Here is a 17120-nt window from a genome sequence, read left to right on the forward strand (position 1 = left end):
AGGGAGCACATTCTTTAGAGAAGGTGAAGATGGCCATCACAGAATCAGCATCAAACCAGGAACAGGATGATGGAGAAGAGCGCATCACCATGTTTGCTCTCCGTGCTGCTTGCAAGTCATGACAACGTGTTCTGACAGGCAACAGAGAGGTCTAGCTACTTGCATCAGATGGGCTGGTGTGCCAAAAGCATCCCATGATATCAACTGGGTTGTGGGATGCAGGATCCATCACTACGATTCCAGCCTGAGTTCAGAAAAGAATCCTGTCCCAGGACAGCTTAGACTTTAAATGTTGTCCTGAATAAGGGGCACAAAGAGAGACTTAAACACATCCCAAACCAAGCCTGTGCCACTAACTCACCCCGTGCCCTGCAGCAGCCCAGCTTCCTTCTGGAACCAGGGAGCCGCCTGCCAGTGCCGTGAACAGGCAAACAGGAGGAGCATTCCTACAGCAAACAAAACAGTAGCATGCAGATTAAACGTGCATCCAAAATACAGGCTGTCTTCAGGACACATTTCAAGCAAATTTGTTGCAAATACTAAGCATCAAATGCTGCTGTCAGTTATGCCAGGTTTAAATCAACAAGAGTTGATTCCAGTTGAATCAATTCCTTTCCAAACGCAAAGTACAGCGGCAGGACTGCACATCCCATCACTTACCAGAGATTTGATGACTGACCCACTGGTTCTTTATTTAGTGCTTTGTCATCTTGAACCCAAACGATCTCACAGAAACCTTCTGCCCTGCTGGTGCTGCTGGAGAAGACCTGAGCCTGAGGAGTGCGTGAAGAGCTGATGCCAAATTAAAGCCTCTGTTTGGAAGAACTGCCTCTGGATCTCACACCCTTGAATTCACGGGGACTCGCTGCAGGTTGGGAGCAGCAAGGTTTGACAGTCACCCAGGGAGGTGGCACAAAGCAGTGCCAGCCTGCACAGTCCTAGCTTTCTTTTTCCCATCCATTTTTAAGCTGGGTTAAGCCACAGAAAATATTCTCAGCCTCAGGCATGAGAGGGTGCAGGGAATGCCAGCTCAACCTGACTGCAGGGGCACGAACAGGGGACACCCGTGCTGCCAGCCCAGCTCTGCCAATGCTGCTGGAAGACACCGTCCCTTTGGGGTGACTTGGGACCTACACTGTCTTCAGCCCACCCCACAGTTAGGTCTGAAATATATTTCTTTTTTCTTCAAATGAGCCTAGCTCTGGCATGGCTGTGCGCATGGGAAGGGGGTTAATTAGAAAGCAACATGTGCCTTGCTCCTTGGCTCACGCAAGGCGCTGTCTTCTGGCTGATGCACAATTACCAGCAACAAGGCTGCTTCCCCTGAAAGGTCTCTGCCCTCGCTTGCTGGGGAGGCTTGGGTGAGCCCACTGAGCGTGTTGCAGACCCTACCTGGTTAAACACTCTTCGCATTTGCTAAATAAAGCAATAATAATAACGATAACTAGGAAACTTGGCTAAATAATCCTAAGAGGCTTACTCCAGGCTGCGCCGATTAAGGCTCCCCAGCAGTGCCGATATCCCAGCGCACCCTGGTCCCCACTGCTCCTCTGCACGAATAATATCTGAGGTTATCTGTGCTCAAACAGGCCCTGCTAACAACTATCATTTGACCAGATTTAACCAGCAATTACTAGCTGGGAACAAAATCGCTGTGGTAAAATACAGCCCACGCTCTATTACAAAGCAGACACAAACAAACCCTTTCAGCAAGCCAGGCAAAGGGCAAATGCCAGCAAGAAAGAGCTCTCACCCCTCAAAACATTGCTTAAGGTTCCAAGAGACCTTATGAAACACCCCACTTATGGCAACGGGGATGGCGTATTTCTTACCAGCACTTTGCTACCTGCAGATGAACCTACAAGACAGCTTCCAAGAGGGCAGGGGGAGGTAGGGAGGCATCTGCTCTCTGAAGATCTGTGCATCTTCAGAACCGTTCAGGACAGCCGCAGAATAGCTAAACTTGCAGCAGGGACTGATGTTTAATGTGTAGCATATGTTGCCATTTCAATGTGAATCCCAAAATAGTTGGTGTTTTGTTTGGTAATTTTAATGCACTGGTTTTTGGAGTCTTGTGAAATGTCTGCTCTCCTGTTCGGGGAGGGAACATGCTGTGCGTGTGCGCCCTGGCATACCATTTCCAACACATTATTCACCTGCAAATCAACCAGAGTAGATAATCAGCTGCTGCAAATATTAGCTATAAGGAGCACATACTAAATACCCACGAATTCACTTGGGGTGGGTCTGTGCGCAGTGAGAAGGGAAATCCATTTGCAGGAAAATCCATCTGAATGGTGCACCAGGGGAGGTTGTGCTGCCCCCAACCATTACTGGCTTGCAAGAGTCCCTCAACACAGAGGCTGAAGCCACAGGGGCTGGGGAGCAGGCGGGCAGCCTGCCAGGGAGACACCAGGCAGCTCTGCAGCTGCACAAGCACAGCCCATGCCCCCCCTGCTCCCCAAACCCAGGGTGAGCGCAGAGGCACCCCCATCCTTTGCATCCATCTAACCTGAGCAGGCAAACCTGCATCCCCAGGGCTGGTCTAGCTGCTTCCAGGAATTTCCCAGAGGCAGAGAAGGGAAGCACTTGAGTTCTCTGCAATCCCAAGGCAGCAATGCCCAGCTTATTCTCCTGGGTTAGAAACGGGGGACGATTCAGGTTCAGCCCTCGACAGAAACATAAGCCACGTTCCTCACTCCGGCACCACCACTGCATCGTGCCGTCTCGCAGTCAGCACCTACCAGAGAAAGCAAAACTTGCAGGAGAGAGGGGGCAAAGCAGGACCTAGAGTCCTGGCTGCCCCTAAACACCCTCCTGAACAAACCCTCCCCTAACTGCCTTGGTCGCGATTCACCCTCGCTGACATCCCACCTCAGGACACAGCAGTGTCCAGGGCCAGTCCTGCAGGCTATTTTCTAAGGAATGAGACTTTTTAGACTTTTTCCTCATATTTCTTTCACGGTCCTTGGGTTGCCCCTAACTCCAGGGCCCTAGCAGGGGGTTGCCATCATGAGGCCAGGCAAACCCACCCTTTTGCATCGTGCTGGCTCTTTTCATTATGTGCCTGTAAGCTAAATGCAGACCCAATCACTTGCATTCACGGGAGGAGAGAGTTCTGCGTAGCATCAACTCTTTATTAGGCTAATTTTATCTGCTCTCAGTGCCTTTCTGAGCTGGAGTCGATGTCCTCTGAGATTACCCAGCTGACTTGTCTTGGTAGTTCTACTCTGCTTTTACCTCTTCCCCTCCCAACTGTCTCCCAGCTGCAGAAGGATGACAGCATCAATTCTCAAGACTTTCCAGGCAGCCAGGAGCAAAGCCTGATGTTTATTTTGCAGCAGCGCCTTACCCTATGGTGAACCAAGCAGTGCCCAGCCCTATTGACCTGGGGAGCTGCACTCGGGCTCAGCACCGCTGCCTCCTGCACACCCAAGCTCTTCAAGCTCCACAGAAGTCCAGAAACAGAGTTAACATCAGCATTTAGGGCTGGGCCCCGTTGCCATGGAAATTGATAGACTTTCTGCTCACATTTTGAAGCGAGGAGGCACTTCAAGAGTCACCACTAGCTTCCAGAGTGAACACACGTGAAGCCAAGCGAAGGCAGAAAGCATCCAGGATTTGGGGAGGTGAGGGGAGGACTGCTCCCACCCCACGCTCTGAGGATTTTGAGCTGGATGCAAGCAGAGGGAAAAGGCCACTGATAACCGACAGCGTCAAGAGGCTGAACAGCAAGCTCTGGGGATTCATGAAATAACATCTTGGTTTTGCAGAATTAAAGAGCAATTTGGCTGCATTAGGCGAGCATTATAGCTGCTCCTCTCCCACATACACATCAGGCTAACGACATCCTGTCAAAAGCAATCTAACCAAAGCCCCCGTTCCGTGCTGATACTTCGGTGCAGTAAATGTACCTGTCACAGCCCTGCAATGCCTGGTGGATCTCTGTCCTGGCTGCTGCTCCTCCCAGTGACTAGGAGTTGTCCTACCCATCCCTGGATCACGAGACTCAACCAGCCTCAGTGACCTACAAGAGAATAGGCTGCCGAGGCATTTTCCTGGCTCCATCCACAAACCCTAATTATCACGCCAACATTGCAAAAAGCAACACAAATGAAAGAGCAACATGAAAAGTCCTGGACTTGTGCAACAAGAAGGGTAAATCCGTATCTGCTATGGGGTCAGGCTGCCAAAGGAGGGCAAACAGGATAACACCACAAACCTGCTCTTTAGGGGACTGCAACAACCCCGTGGATGTTCCCGCAGGAGGTACCCGAGGGAGCGATCCTGCTGGCTGGGGAGGCAGCGGGATGATGTGCCGAGCCCTTCCTTGTAGCTCTGAGCTCCTCGTGGCTGGCAGCCGGCACAAAGCTGCAGGAGCAGCCGGTGACGAGGAAGCCCTGCAGAGCCCCGGCAAGCGGCTACACCGGCACCTGCGGGTCAGCAGCAAAGAAATCGAGGCCACAGCCGAGACAAGCAGACTCCTGCCCAGAGAGCAGCTTTACCGGCAGCGTTGAGGAAGCAAGCCAGCCCGCAGGATCCCTCTCCTCTCAAACCTAAGGGCTATTTAGCTGTCCGACCTTATGTCACCCAAGCCAAGGCAACACAGGACAAATTTCCATTCCACCAAGCATTTTCCAGCCTTGTAGTGAACCAGGATAAACAAAATTGCAGAACAAGGGGTAACCACCAGCCAAAAAAAAGGAGAGAGAATGAGGGAGAAGTGGACAGGTAACAGTGGCATGGTTCAAAATACAAACACTAAAATTATATCCTTCTAACAGGGGGGCACCTCCCAGGTCATTAAGCAGCCAGAGGAGTCACTAGATGGCCCTGCTAGTCCTGTTCATCTGATCACAGCAAGGGATATTAAGAAATGCTAGTTTAGCTACTCTGCAGGCTTTTGGGGACTGTGAAATCTGCCCTGAGTCTCCTTCTGGGAGGAAAGGCCTCCCAAGGAGAGCACGGCAGCCAGGTGGCACGTGGAAAGGACTCCCCAGGACATGTGGCACCTCCAGTCCTCACCAGGAAGATGAACGGTCCTTCCCGGCCTCATCCTTCCCTCCCCAGACCGGCATCACTTGCCAGAGATGCTGCAAGTGTCTGCCTCAGCGTAATCATGTTGACAGTGATGGGTGTAAGAGCCACGGAACCATATTAATGAACATCGTGTTGCTGGATAATCATGACATTAGCATTATTGGATTAGAACATTTGCATAATTTGGGCATGAGCTGCTACCTGCACCAAGACATATGTTTACATCAATTTCCATCCATTTGCATCCCAATGAGGCTCATCCAACTGCATCCTCAGCATCTTTCTGGGTGACCAGTCATGGCCATTGGCAGCTCAACCCCAGGGATCATCTCCTGCTGCCAGGCACAATCCTAGACTGCTCCAATAACGACAACACAGCAACATTTGTCTTCCTCAGGGTCTTAGACAGATTATAGCTCGTCTGGGATAGACATGCCCCGTTGCAGGGGTCAGGACCAACACAACCTCAGCCTCAGGGACACCCAGGCTAACACTGTCGCCTTCGCAATCCCCACGGACCCTTGCTGCCTCCAGAGAGCACAGCTCCCAGGTCCCAGGGTAAGGAGCAGTTAAGTCCATCCTACTCACAGCTGTGAAAAGAGCTCAGTAAAACACTCCTAGCAGACTGCAAAGCTTGGAATTTAAGAGGCCAATAAAGGGAACCCAAAATGAATTATTTTCTCTCTTTTTTTAAAAAAAAAGAACAACAAACCACATGATCTTTGATTAAATTATTTGATTTTACAGGAAGACGCAGAGAGATTCAATTACCTGATACCTGATTTCTTAACACAGAAATACGGACACTGCAACCACTGACCACCAAAAGGCAAAACCCCCTTCAAAGCCGCATTGCAACAATTTGATGGCAACCACAGATTTATACAGCTGTAAGAAATAAGCAGTGTTCCCTCCTGGCCTCCTCAGCAGAACCTGCTCTAGCATTAATGTAGTGCAGTAATATCTGAGCACAGAGTCCTATAGCCCACCCACAAAATTACACGGTGAGAGGCACACAGAGGAGCAACTGCCTGACTAAATGCCCCAAAGTGCTTCTCTAATGTAGAGCTGCAAGGAGAGTCACTGAGCTCCTTCAGTTGCCGGGTAATTATGTGTTGGGAGGGACCCAAAGGTGACATTCACCCCCTGGGCATCTCCAGCCCCAGAAATTGCTGCTGCGCCCCTTCCAAAGAAAACAGATAAAAGGACCGTCCCACCAGTGTCCAAACCATTTCCATCAAGACTTGGAGTAACCACAAGCCTTGCCACCACTTAAAGGTTTGCAAATTACAGTGACTTACCTCCCAACACTGGCCTGCATGATACAAAGAGCTAAACCCCAAATTGCGCTTGGGATTAAGCCAATAAATGGCAATGAGTGCAGTAAATCCTGCCGGGAGCTGGGTGGCAAGTTTGCTGGGATGTGGTGAGCTGGAGCAGCCTTCTTTCCCCTCAGCTGGTGCAGGTAATGATGCTGCCAAGCAAATACAAGCACTACTGAGATGAGATCACCTGGTATTTTTGGAGTCTGGTCACCCAAACCAACCCACATCTGCTTGATTTCTTGCCCCTTCCTGCAGCTGAAGAAACTGGAAAGAAAAGAGCACTAAGCCACTGCTCACCTTGGGGAATCCAACCCCAGGGGACCCTCGCTCTCAGTCCCACCGTGCCCAGCTCAACCCCTGTACTGTTTTGCAGCCGGGTCAGCTAGCTGGGCTGCACGGCACCTCCCCAGCGAAGCAGAGCCCAGCCCTGTCGCTGTGGCACAGAGGAAGGTGAAGAACGAGTCCTGTCTCTGCTGTGCACGGCTCCCACCACCCCTGCCACCCGCCTCATAGAGCTTCAAAGCCTGGCATTCAGCACACCTCTGCATTAAACACTCAAAGTTATTAAATGAGGACATTTTAACTTGCAAAACACATGTCAAGACCTTTGGCTGGAAGGCAGCTGAGAAGCTCCCAGTAGCTCTGGTAAACTTTTATCCTTTATTTAAAGTAGAGTGCGTTGTATTTCACTCCGAAGTGGTGCTCGGTTCCCATACCTGGAGCTTTTTGAACTCATAAAGTGCATGAGAAATAGAAATAAACTTGGCAGAGGGGTCAGAGGGATCCCATCCCAAAGAGAGAACCAGAATTTCTGGCTGAAAAATCCTGCTCGGAGGAAGGACACGTTTGCACGATTGTGTCATTAGGTGCCAATGCCAACTGCTAATGCCTAATGACTCCGTGTCACAAGCAATGAAGGCAGGAGCCCAACATGATGGCAACATCAGGAGGGAACGTGCTCGTGCGTGGCTGCCAGGATATGGGCTCAGGCAGGGGCAGAGCACTTACATTATTTATGAGCATCTAGATGGGACGCTGAATCAAGGCTGCTCGAGTGTTTGATCAGCCCAGGGCTGTCAGCATGCCTCGCAGCTGGAGGCACCAGATAACAGGAGAAAATTAAACCCCATTTCCTCCCTCCCCTCGCCTCTCTAGTGGGCCTCAGAAAAGAGAATGGAGGGAGGCAAAAACCCCCAATCAATTAGGTCCACTGCAGTACGACCTCTAGCCCTTCGCCTCCTCCTGCCTTCACTGGGGATGTTGGTCCTCCAGCAAGGGCTGCCAGGCAGAGCCTGGGGGATGCTGCCCCTTGCACAGGAAGGGAAAGAGCCCAGGGAGCAAGGCAGCTGTGATTTCCAGATTTCCAGCTATTGAGGAATGAACACAGCTCAGCTCAGCTCCAACCTTTGCCCCGGTATTCCCAGACAAGCCCTGCGCAGAGCCAAAGCAAGGCAGCACTACAAGAGCAGAGGCAGAGCCAGGAACAGGCTGCTGTGCTCTCACGGCTGCAGCCTGGGCAGAGGAGCAGGACCCAGACCCATGCACAGCTCTGTCTGCCCTTGCATGCTGGTTTGCAGACCCTGATCAAGGTGGAGCTGGTCCTTTGGCATCCCTGCCCTGCTGCAGGGTGGCTGTGCTTCAACGGGCTGCTCCCCTGTTGAACAAAACCCCTTTCTCTGCCTTTCCCACATGCTGCTGTCTTGCCCCCCTCCTAAATACACCAGCGTGGGACTGAGCCCATGCTGCAAAAATCTGGTTCCTGTATGCTTCCCTCTCCACAGAGGCAATGAAATAGGCTGCATCTGATTTCTTCCCTTCCTTTCCAGTCTCCCTCCTTTCCCTATCTTCGCAAAACAGATGCACCCATTCATAACCATGCAAAAGAAAGTGTCTATTTGCCTTTCCGACTGCAGTGCAGCTGGTAGAGCACAGGAGGGAAAATGATGTTTTGTGTGAATACACAAATTATCTGCACTGATCTTATTACACTTGAATAGCAAACCGACATAAAAAGTAAACATGAAAGAGAAAGGCATTGTTTGGGCTGTGCCGATGTAGCATCATTATTGTTTATCCTCTCCAACCACTCCATCATCCTAATCCCATGGTCTCCCACAGTGACAGGTCAGCAACAGAGATCTGCTAAAGAGCATGATACAGCGGCTGCCAGAATGAACACAGGCAGGATGCAAACCCAGCGAGACCACGCCTGGGAGACGGCGGAACCTCTGGACATCTCGCCTGCAGTTCCCAAGCAGGTCCAGGCCAAGCATCCAATAACTCACTAACATTATCAGGGTTATAAAGATTCATGTTACAGTGGTACCAATTAGCGTCAGAGCACTGGAATACCCAGCGGTGGTATAAAAGCAAAGGCTCAGTAACTCCCTACCCCAAATCCTAGCAGAGATATTCATCACACAAATCCCCAAAGCCCACAGCAGAGCTGAGCAGGAGGAGACACAAGACAGAAGGCTGCTCTGTGCCCTGAGGATCATCCTTTACACAGGACTGACATGTGTGGCTCTGTGCAGGCTCAGCACCTCAAGCCAGGGCTCATCAAGGAGCCCTGAAAGCAACACAGAGAAGCATGAGCAGCTCACTGCTACCTGACATAGAATCACAGAATCATAGAATAACCAGATTGGAAGAGACTCACCGGATCATCGAGTCCAACCATTCCTATCAAACACTAAACCATGCCTCTTAGCACCTCATCCACCCGTCCCTTAAACCCCTCCAGGGAAGGGGACTCAACCCCCTCCCTGGGCAGCCTCTGCCAGGGACCAATCACCTTTTCCATGAAAATTTTTTTTCCTAATGTCCAGCCTGAACCGCCCCTGGTGGAGCTTGAGGCCATTCCCTTTCGTCTTGTCCCCTGTCCCTTGGGAGAAGAGCCCAGCTCCCTCCTCCCCACAACCTCCTTTCAGGTAGTTGTAGAGAGCAATGAGGTCTCCCCTCAGCCTCCTCTTCTCCAGGCTGAACACCCCCAGCTCTCTCAGCCGCTCCTCATAAGGCCTGTTCTCCAGCCCCTTCCCCAGCTTCGTTGCTCTTCTCTGGACTCGCTCCAGAGCCTCAACATCCTTCAACATGGGGCAGACCTCATGTTCAAACCCTCAGAGAGGCGTTGGGTTTGTATCCCAGAGGCTGAGTCCTCTGCAGGGAATGGAGCTCATCCTCCCTCCCCAGCCTTCAACCAATGCAGCACTGAGAAGAGCCCTTCTTTTAAAATTTCCATGTGGCGAGAGACCTTTGCACCCCAGGAGGACAAGAACCAAAAAGCATGATTAAACACATTAACTTCACCCCACAATACATTGTTGAAATAACTTTGCAGTCACCTAGGCTTTAGGTGCAAAGATCCACGACTGCAGAGGGCTCAGGCAGGATGGTGTGGGCAGCTCCCTCCTGGCGCAGTGGCATCTGATTAGCCCAGGTGACAACAAGCTAATTCCTCATGCTACAGACACCACAGCAACTCTGGCAAGTACAGAAAAACAATCACAAGGTGGAAATTCAAACAGAACACAAGTCACCTGCTATCAAAATGAGGAGAATTTGGCAAGTTTCCGACCTAGCACTTACTACATCAAGGCTGCTCAATGATGCTAATTAAACAGGTACCTCCCAGACACAGCCAGAAAGATTTATATCCCTAATTTGCCTTTCACAGTTTATTTTTTCTGTCCTCTAAGGCACCATTTTAATGGCCATGGTGTGATTGCTTGGAGGAGTTTAATTTTGCATGAGTGTCATTTGAAGATGAAGGTCTGTCCCATCAGTGGCTTGATGACTGCTTACCCAGGGCCCAGATCCTGCCCCCTGCTCTCCTGCAGTGGGGCTCAGCTGTTCACCGAGATTTTTCTTCTTCTCTTGAGCTTGTCTTCACCAGCAGGAAAGATAAATAATGCTGGGCTCAGCCGCTGTCGGTGCTCCAGCTGCTGTCCCCATCCAGGGCCAGGTATGCATCAGTCTGGGGACTCCTTGGGAGGTGAATGAGAATGAATTTCCAGCACAGAGCTGGGGGATGCTGTGCAGCACTGTCACTACAAAGCAGCACAGCCTTGCAAAACAAGAACCAATCTTGGAGATGTGATCTCTCTACCCATCTCCCAAATCCAGCCCCTCAAAAATGAGCCAGGGCAGCTCCCCCATGTGAGGGGCTGGGACAGGACAGCTAGAGCAGAGGGGGATGACTGCAAACAATTAAAACCTCTACAGTCCTGCGTTCATTAGTCAGAGCCTCCTCTGAAAGCAGGAGTCAGTCACACTCAGGAGGGAGAAGGTGTTTCTGCCAGCACCCCTTGCCCAGATGGCCCTGATAAGGCCCTGATTAGCAGCGAGCCTCCAGCCCCAGATAATAACTGCCTACGGTGATTAGGCTGGCAGGAGGGTTGATGAGAAAGGGAGGCGCTGACGCCTGTTTGCTGCATTTGGTCAACTAAGGAGTCACAGGGAAGCACCTGGGAGGAAACAGCATATCCTGGCGGCTCAGAGAGGGCTCAGGACATACCAGTTGCTGTTAAACTGATCCAGTCCACAATAAAAATACTTTAAAACCCCAATCCATCTTTCCTGGCAAAACATGGATACATCATATAGAGCCATTCATTCCAGAGAGGGAAAACAAGAAAAACAATCCCACCAAGATATTAGTTTCCAGGGCCAGACAGAAACTGGTGGAAGGAAAAAGAAATGCAAATGATGTCTTCAAACAAACCCACATTCACCTCTGCAGAGCACAGAGGTGCACGTGTACAGCCCTCTGCATCTCAGGGATTTGCATCCACCCCTCAAAGGAGCAGCTCCCATGCACTGATGAGAGCAGAACCCTTGGGTGTGCGCAGACATCTCCAGGGACCGCTCGGCAGTGGGTCACAGGCCAGCAACAGCACACAACACCAGCCATGGGGCTGGGCTGCCTCCTTTCATGTTTTGCTGTGAAGATGAGAGGAAATCTTCCCACAGGGAGAGAGGCGCAAGGCAGGGACGTTCGAGGATGTGCGTGCAGCTGCCTGTATGCGCTGCCGCACAATCAACGGCAGGCAGCACGCATCGTGTTCCCGTCTGCACTGCCACGGAGCTACACAGCAAGATACTCATCTCTTGCCTCTCAAGCATCACAGGCATTTCTAGTGCTACCTGAATATACTGCTAATAAGAAGCAATGGTCAGGAAAGAATTTGAATGAGCAGTTCAAGATAAGTTTGCCACAAGATGCTTACCTGCCCTCTGCCATCTTGCACCTGCTGAAAGTCTCATGATTTGATTGCAGTGTCAGCCCTTCAAAAGAACTTCCCCAAACTCTTCCTTCAATCACACCCATCTGTGGAAACAAGGCACTACGATCCGAAGAGCACTATCCATTGCGGAGAAGAACAAAGTGATGGGAGCAGTGGCAGGAATAAATGAAAGAGGTGGTCCAGTGAGACATCACTGCCAACTTCCCTGGAAGGAAACATCTTCTAGGAGGGGTAGGGAGGAGGAGAGCAGAGCAACTGCTGCTGAGCTGTATTTTACAAATAAACTTCAGCTATCTGCAAGTAAATCTACCATTTTGGGTCACTGTCCAAACCCTCCAGCTGATAGCCCAGGGCCTTCACAGTCCGATTCAGTAATGGCCAGAAACACATGGTCTAAACACCAGCTAGAAGACCCTTGGCTTCAGCTACATGGAACTGCTGCACACTGTTCCCACGGAGAAAGCATCCACTCTCTCCTCAAACTACACCTGTAAAAAGCAAACATGGAAACTTGGCAATTCATGGCCAGTGGTTTTGACTCGGAGAGATCTCGCAGTCGACTTTCTCATATATGAGTTGTTGTCATGGCAAGCGGAGGAGGGAAGGAACAACATAAGAGGTGGTTAGTCCTTGACACACTCCATCCTTGGACTAATGGCAGTTCCCCAGCAAAACAATCCCAACAGCAATTATGGAGGCGCTTTTAAAATGAGAAAAGCAAAAACAGATTAAAAAGCCATTTGAAACCTTGAAGCTGAATGCCAAGTGGAAGGAAACACAGAGCAGCCAGGACTGCACACGCTCGGGGAACAATGCAGAGAGGCTTCTCTGTAGGCAAAGCTAATGGACCCCAACTGTCAAACCAGAGGTCTGACAAGACTTCAGAAGCCACGGGGACAGCACTTGACAGAATGACAAGCCCTGCTGCTTTATGCTTAATGGTTACAACATGGAAAACCTTTCACGGAGGGGCTGAGAAGCAGACCTGTGCCCCCCTGCCACAGGTAGCTCAAGGTACCAAAGAGGGGTAAGACGAAAGATGAGTATCAAGTGCAGAATTCAGTTACGTTCCAGCCACGTGAGTCACAATTCCACTGGCTGGATTATTTTCTCTCCTCCCTGGAGGCAGACCAAGGACTTGGAAAGTATTTGCAACCTGGGAATGGAAAAAAAAACTTTTTACTGTTTCAAGAATGGCAAGCATTTGTTACTGAGCCAAAGCTTTATTGTTTCCAGTAGTAAAACACTGCATAAAAGTTGTAAGGGATGGAAAAAAGAACAACAAAATAATAAAAGAAACACAAACGACCAGAGCAGACTGAGCACTATTCACTGAGCCATTCTTGCCCACCTTAAGCCAACAAAAACAGCAGTTGACTGCTACAGGTTTCAGATAATACTCCAACCAAAGCTACAAAAGACAACTGAGAAGCAACAGAGAGAAAAATGGTCTTTAACAGTAAATATGTGCACAGAGCTATGGATGTTCCTCTATCATATTCATATGTGGGAGATTGCATTCTCTACATCCTTCCCTCCACCCAACTGGAGTCTTTCCATAGACGACCAAATGGTTCTGATTCAAACTCAGGTGGAATTGTTCCATGGAAGTAGAATACGGAAGTAAGAAAAAAAAAGGTTTCCAGTCTCACTGGCACCAAAGCAGTCCCAAATTTTTCTCCGTTAGTGTTTTATAAACCTACTCTCAGTTAAAAATCAAACTCATGCCTCAACGTGGCACAGCAAGCCGGTAAGGACTACTGTGTTCCTGGGCAGAGCTGGCAACTCACAGTGGTAAACGGCCCTGAGAAGAGAGGGTGGGGATGAAAACATGATTGACCTGCCAGCTCTGCCCAGGAATGAAACATGAGAAACACAGCAAGAGTTAGAAATTACATCCTCAATTTTAAGAACTCTTTCCAACTCAGTGCGAAGTTTTTGATGACAAAGTAACAGGTTTAAAGAAAATGGAGTAAGTTTTTAAAAGTCTTTTTTTCCTTCTTCGATAGAATTAACTCAGGCTGGCAGGCCAGGCTGGCTGAGGCACTGCGGTAATGACAGCGCGGGCAAGACACTCTCAGTAGGACTGTCAAAAGCTCCAAGGCAAGACTGGACGTTTTGGTGGCAAAACAATTGAAATTGAAGACCCTACAGCTCTCAGAAGAACAGCATGACTCCAGCCATGAAATCATACAGGCATTTCAGCAAAAGCTGACTTTTGGATTTCCCTTTTCAGAAACAGCTAATAATGTTGATTAGAGATGCAGCCGGTCAAGTCTCAATGGCCAGGTCTAAAAAACACAGGCCATGACATAAAGCATCATTCAGTGGAGAACAGCCTCACCCTTTACTCTTTCCAACACCGATGTTGTGAAGCCCATGTCCAGCGGTTTCTCTTTACACCATCTCAAAGAGTCCACATCATTAAAAGGTTTTGTTTTCATTTTTAAAAGGGCAGAAACAGGTCACGGAGGAAGAGCTGGAAGGATTTTCCCAGCAACTTGCCATAGCGCGTTAACCGGAACAGCAGTAAGGGAATGGTTCTCTGTTGGACCATGTTAATTTAAAAAGAAAGTCAAAGATAGATTTCCGATCTCCTGCTAGAGTGTTCCAGCACCCAATCTCATTTATCTTCATACTGCAGCCATTTGTAAGACCGTATACTACACGCACACAAAGCACCCCGCAGCAAAGGAGAACAGAAGAGTAATAACCAAGGGAAAAGGCTGACATTAACAGGCACAAATTGCCTTTAAATCTATGATTTCAGAGGGAACTTTTTGGAATACTTTGTTTCTTCAGCAAAAGACAGGTCAGATCCAAAGCATTTAATAAAAATCCACAGACTCCTACTTGTGTGGGTTTTGTTCAGGCCTTCAAAGATCTAATTGCTCTACAGATGTCAGGTAATTTGATTTTCTCATCAGGCCTTGGAGGAAAATAGTCCATCCCAGAGAATAAGCAGGAACAGGGCAGGCAGCTTTCTGCAGCCTGACTCATGATGACACCATCAGTCAGCCAGATCCTCAAGGCTTGCAGGAAAAAGGTAAAACAAAGGCCCCAGCTCAAGTAGGAGCTGATGAGGTGTGCATGTGGGAAGAGAACCCCACAAAGCTTAACAAGATGAAGTATTGAAAGCTTTTATCTGGTTTGGGTAGGCAAAGGCAGCCAGCTGGGCCATGGGGCAGTGGATGTTCTCCCACCAGGAGCTGCAGCACACATATACTGCCCATGCCCTCACCACCAAGGCATCGCTCTCACCGCAGGACACACAGGCCAGCGCACAGCCAGCAGGATAGAAAAATTCATAGCAAACTTCCTCAAGTGTTTCTTTACTGACTGAAGTGTCTCCCTGAGCAGAAAGCACCATCACAGAAAGAGACCTCAGTGGACGTGAACGGGAGCACAGCTTCACCAGCCGATTCAGGACGCCCCCCCACCAAACTCAGGCCAACTCAAACCAGAACAACGATGACAAAATACACAGAGGTGACATCCTGGGCCCATGGGAGTCAAATGCAAATCAGAGCCCCGATCTCACCCTTGGGGTTCACAGAGGGAAATAAATCCCTGGTCTGAGAAGCAGTAGAAGGGCTGCAGTCTTCTCACACCCCATTTCACAGACATAGGGCTGCATCTCCCTTTCTCCTGAAGACTGCAAAGCCAGGATTGCGAGGCCAGGAGCTGCACCCAGGGTTGGGCTTGGCAAGCCAGGAATAGCAGAGGTAGCATACATTTCTGCAGCTCCAGTGAATACCTTGTGCGCCCCTTTCAAGAACAGGTCTGGACCCCATGGCAGCACTGCACAGCACCCCGAAACCAGACCAAACCATAAGCCAGGTCAGTGAGGAAGGGAGGACAGGCAGGCGCTTTCCCAGATGCCACTGTGCTGCCAATGCCTGTGCAAAAGCCAGCATCATAAAGTCACCATCAGCAGCAGTTGTTGTGTGGAGTGAGGTCTACAGGAATGGGCATGGGTTGAACATCGGATCCAGGCAGAGCAGCTCCATCTTCACCATCATCGGCATCATTTTCTGGTGTGGACACACCGTTTGCCTTCAAAATACATAAAGACAAAAGTTTTGTTTGGAAAGAAGTGAAGGGTAGAGACTTGACAAAGTTATTTTATGTTGCTTTTACGTGCTCAGTGCCATTTTAACAGCTTCCTAAAAATAATAATGAAGAGAACGTCTGTGCATCATTACCCCACACTCTGTCAGCAGTCAGGGCCCATTAAACTTTATTAAAGAAAGAAAAGACAGGGGAAAGAAGGAGAAAGGAATTGTACTGCTAGAACTGGTCCACTGGTACTTGCTTCCCTCAAAAGACCAACTCAGACAAAAAGCCAGCTCTCAGGTCCCAGAGGTTTCCAAACCAGATGACAGCACCCATGTGCCCCAGAGCAGATCCTCCACATTCCCCTCCTGCCCTCTGTGTGCCTGGGCTGTGGGCAGGAGCCACATCTTCTTGCCTGTGGTGGGAACAAGCACAGGACAGCAATGATCTGCTGCAGAAGGCACTCTGGATCGTGTCAACTAAGTGAACCTGAGCTCATCTCTTTAGCAACACCTGGCAAAAATCAGGGTCTGCTGGCTCATGAGGTGAAATGTGGGGCTGGCAATGCAGAGAGCTTTATAGCACTGACCCAGCACTGTCTTAATAACTCCTTTCCTTCTTCTCTGAACTGAAAAGGGCACAAATTACGTTACGTCCTGGCAAAAGGACAGGGGCTGTTTCCATTTTCTGCCATTCAAGGCACAATGAGTCCTGCAAATTCCTCCCACCAGCTACTGGCCAACATCCCAGCTGAAACCTAGCCTCCCGAGCCATAAAACCTCTCAATAGGTTTACAAAGACTCCAAAATCCAGACTTTTAACTTCTGGATTACTGACTTCCCATGCTCTTTTCTTTATGTTTTGTTTTGAAAGATTACATCAGTTATTGCCCTGAGTGCTTTGTGCAAAACACTCAATAGAAAGTTGGAAGCGCAAGGAGTAAACGTATTGCAAAGGGCAGAGAATAAGTCTAAGGATGTGGGGGCAGGAGGCCAGACAGGCTGTTTGATCAAAGACCAAGGCACAGACCTCTGCAATGTGAAAGAAGGCACAAAAATAGGAGTCTCATCTTCAGCAGCAGACTTGTTTCCAGATATATTGAGTGAAAGAGGCAAGAGAATGAGTCTTTGTCATTCCTCTATTTTCAAGGAAAGAGTCTTCAATTTAAAACTCCATAAAGAATTACAGAAATAGTGAAAGTAATTTATTTTTTAGGTACTCAAGCCTTTATTCACTTAACTTCAAGGCAGACTCAAAAGAGCTGAAAATATTTTGATTCTACCACTTGAGGACGAAAATATTTTAATTCCTTAAATATGGAAGGGGGCTTCGGCTGCTTGTGAGGTTCATATTTACAAATGTATCGTATCTCACATGCAAACCCTGAATCACTTCCTAATGCTGTCACTACCCGACGACATGTATTATTTATAAATAAGCAAGACCATTCAGTGCT

At 49.3% G+C, this 17120-nt stretch overlaps 1 protein-coding gene across 6 annotated transcripts in view; it reads right to left on the minus strand.

Annotated features, from left to right (window-relative positions):
- Window positions 1–12802: 12802 nt before the first annotated feature.
- Window positions 12803–17120, minus strand: part of RPH3AL (rabphilin 3A like (without C2 domains)) — a 45707-nt gene continuing 41389 nt past the window's right edge. For all 6 annotated transcript variants that reach the window (XM_069874296.1, XM_069874294.1, XM_069874293.1 and 3 more), the window contains one exon: window positions 12803–15664. In XM_069874296.1, coding sequence (XP_069730397.1) covers window positions 15636–15664 — 29 coding nt within the window. In that variant the 3' untranslated portion in view covers window positions 12803–15635. The remainder of the gene's footprint in view (window positions 15665–17120) is intronic.

This window comes from Phaenicophaeus curvirostris, chromosome 21 (assembly GCF_032191515.1).
Source record: "Phaenicophaeus curvirostris isolate KB17595 chromosome 21, BPBGC_Pcur_1.0, whole genome shotgun sequence".
Lineage (NCBI taxonomy): Eukaryota > Metazoa > Chordata > Aves > Cuculiformes > Cuculidae > Phaenicophaeus > Phaenicophaeus curvirostris.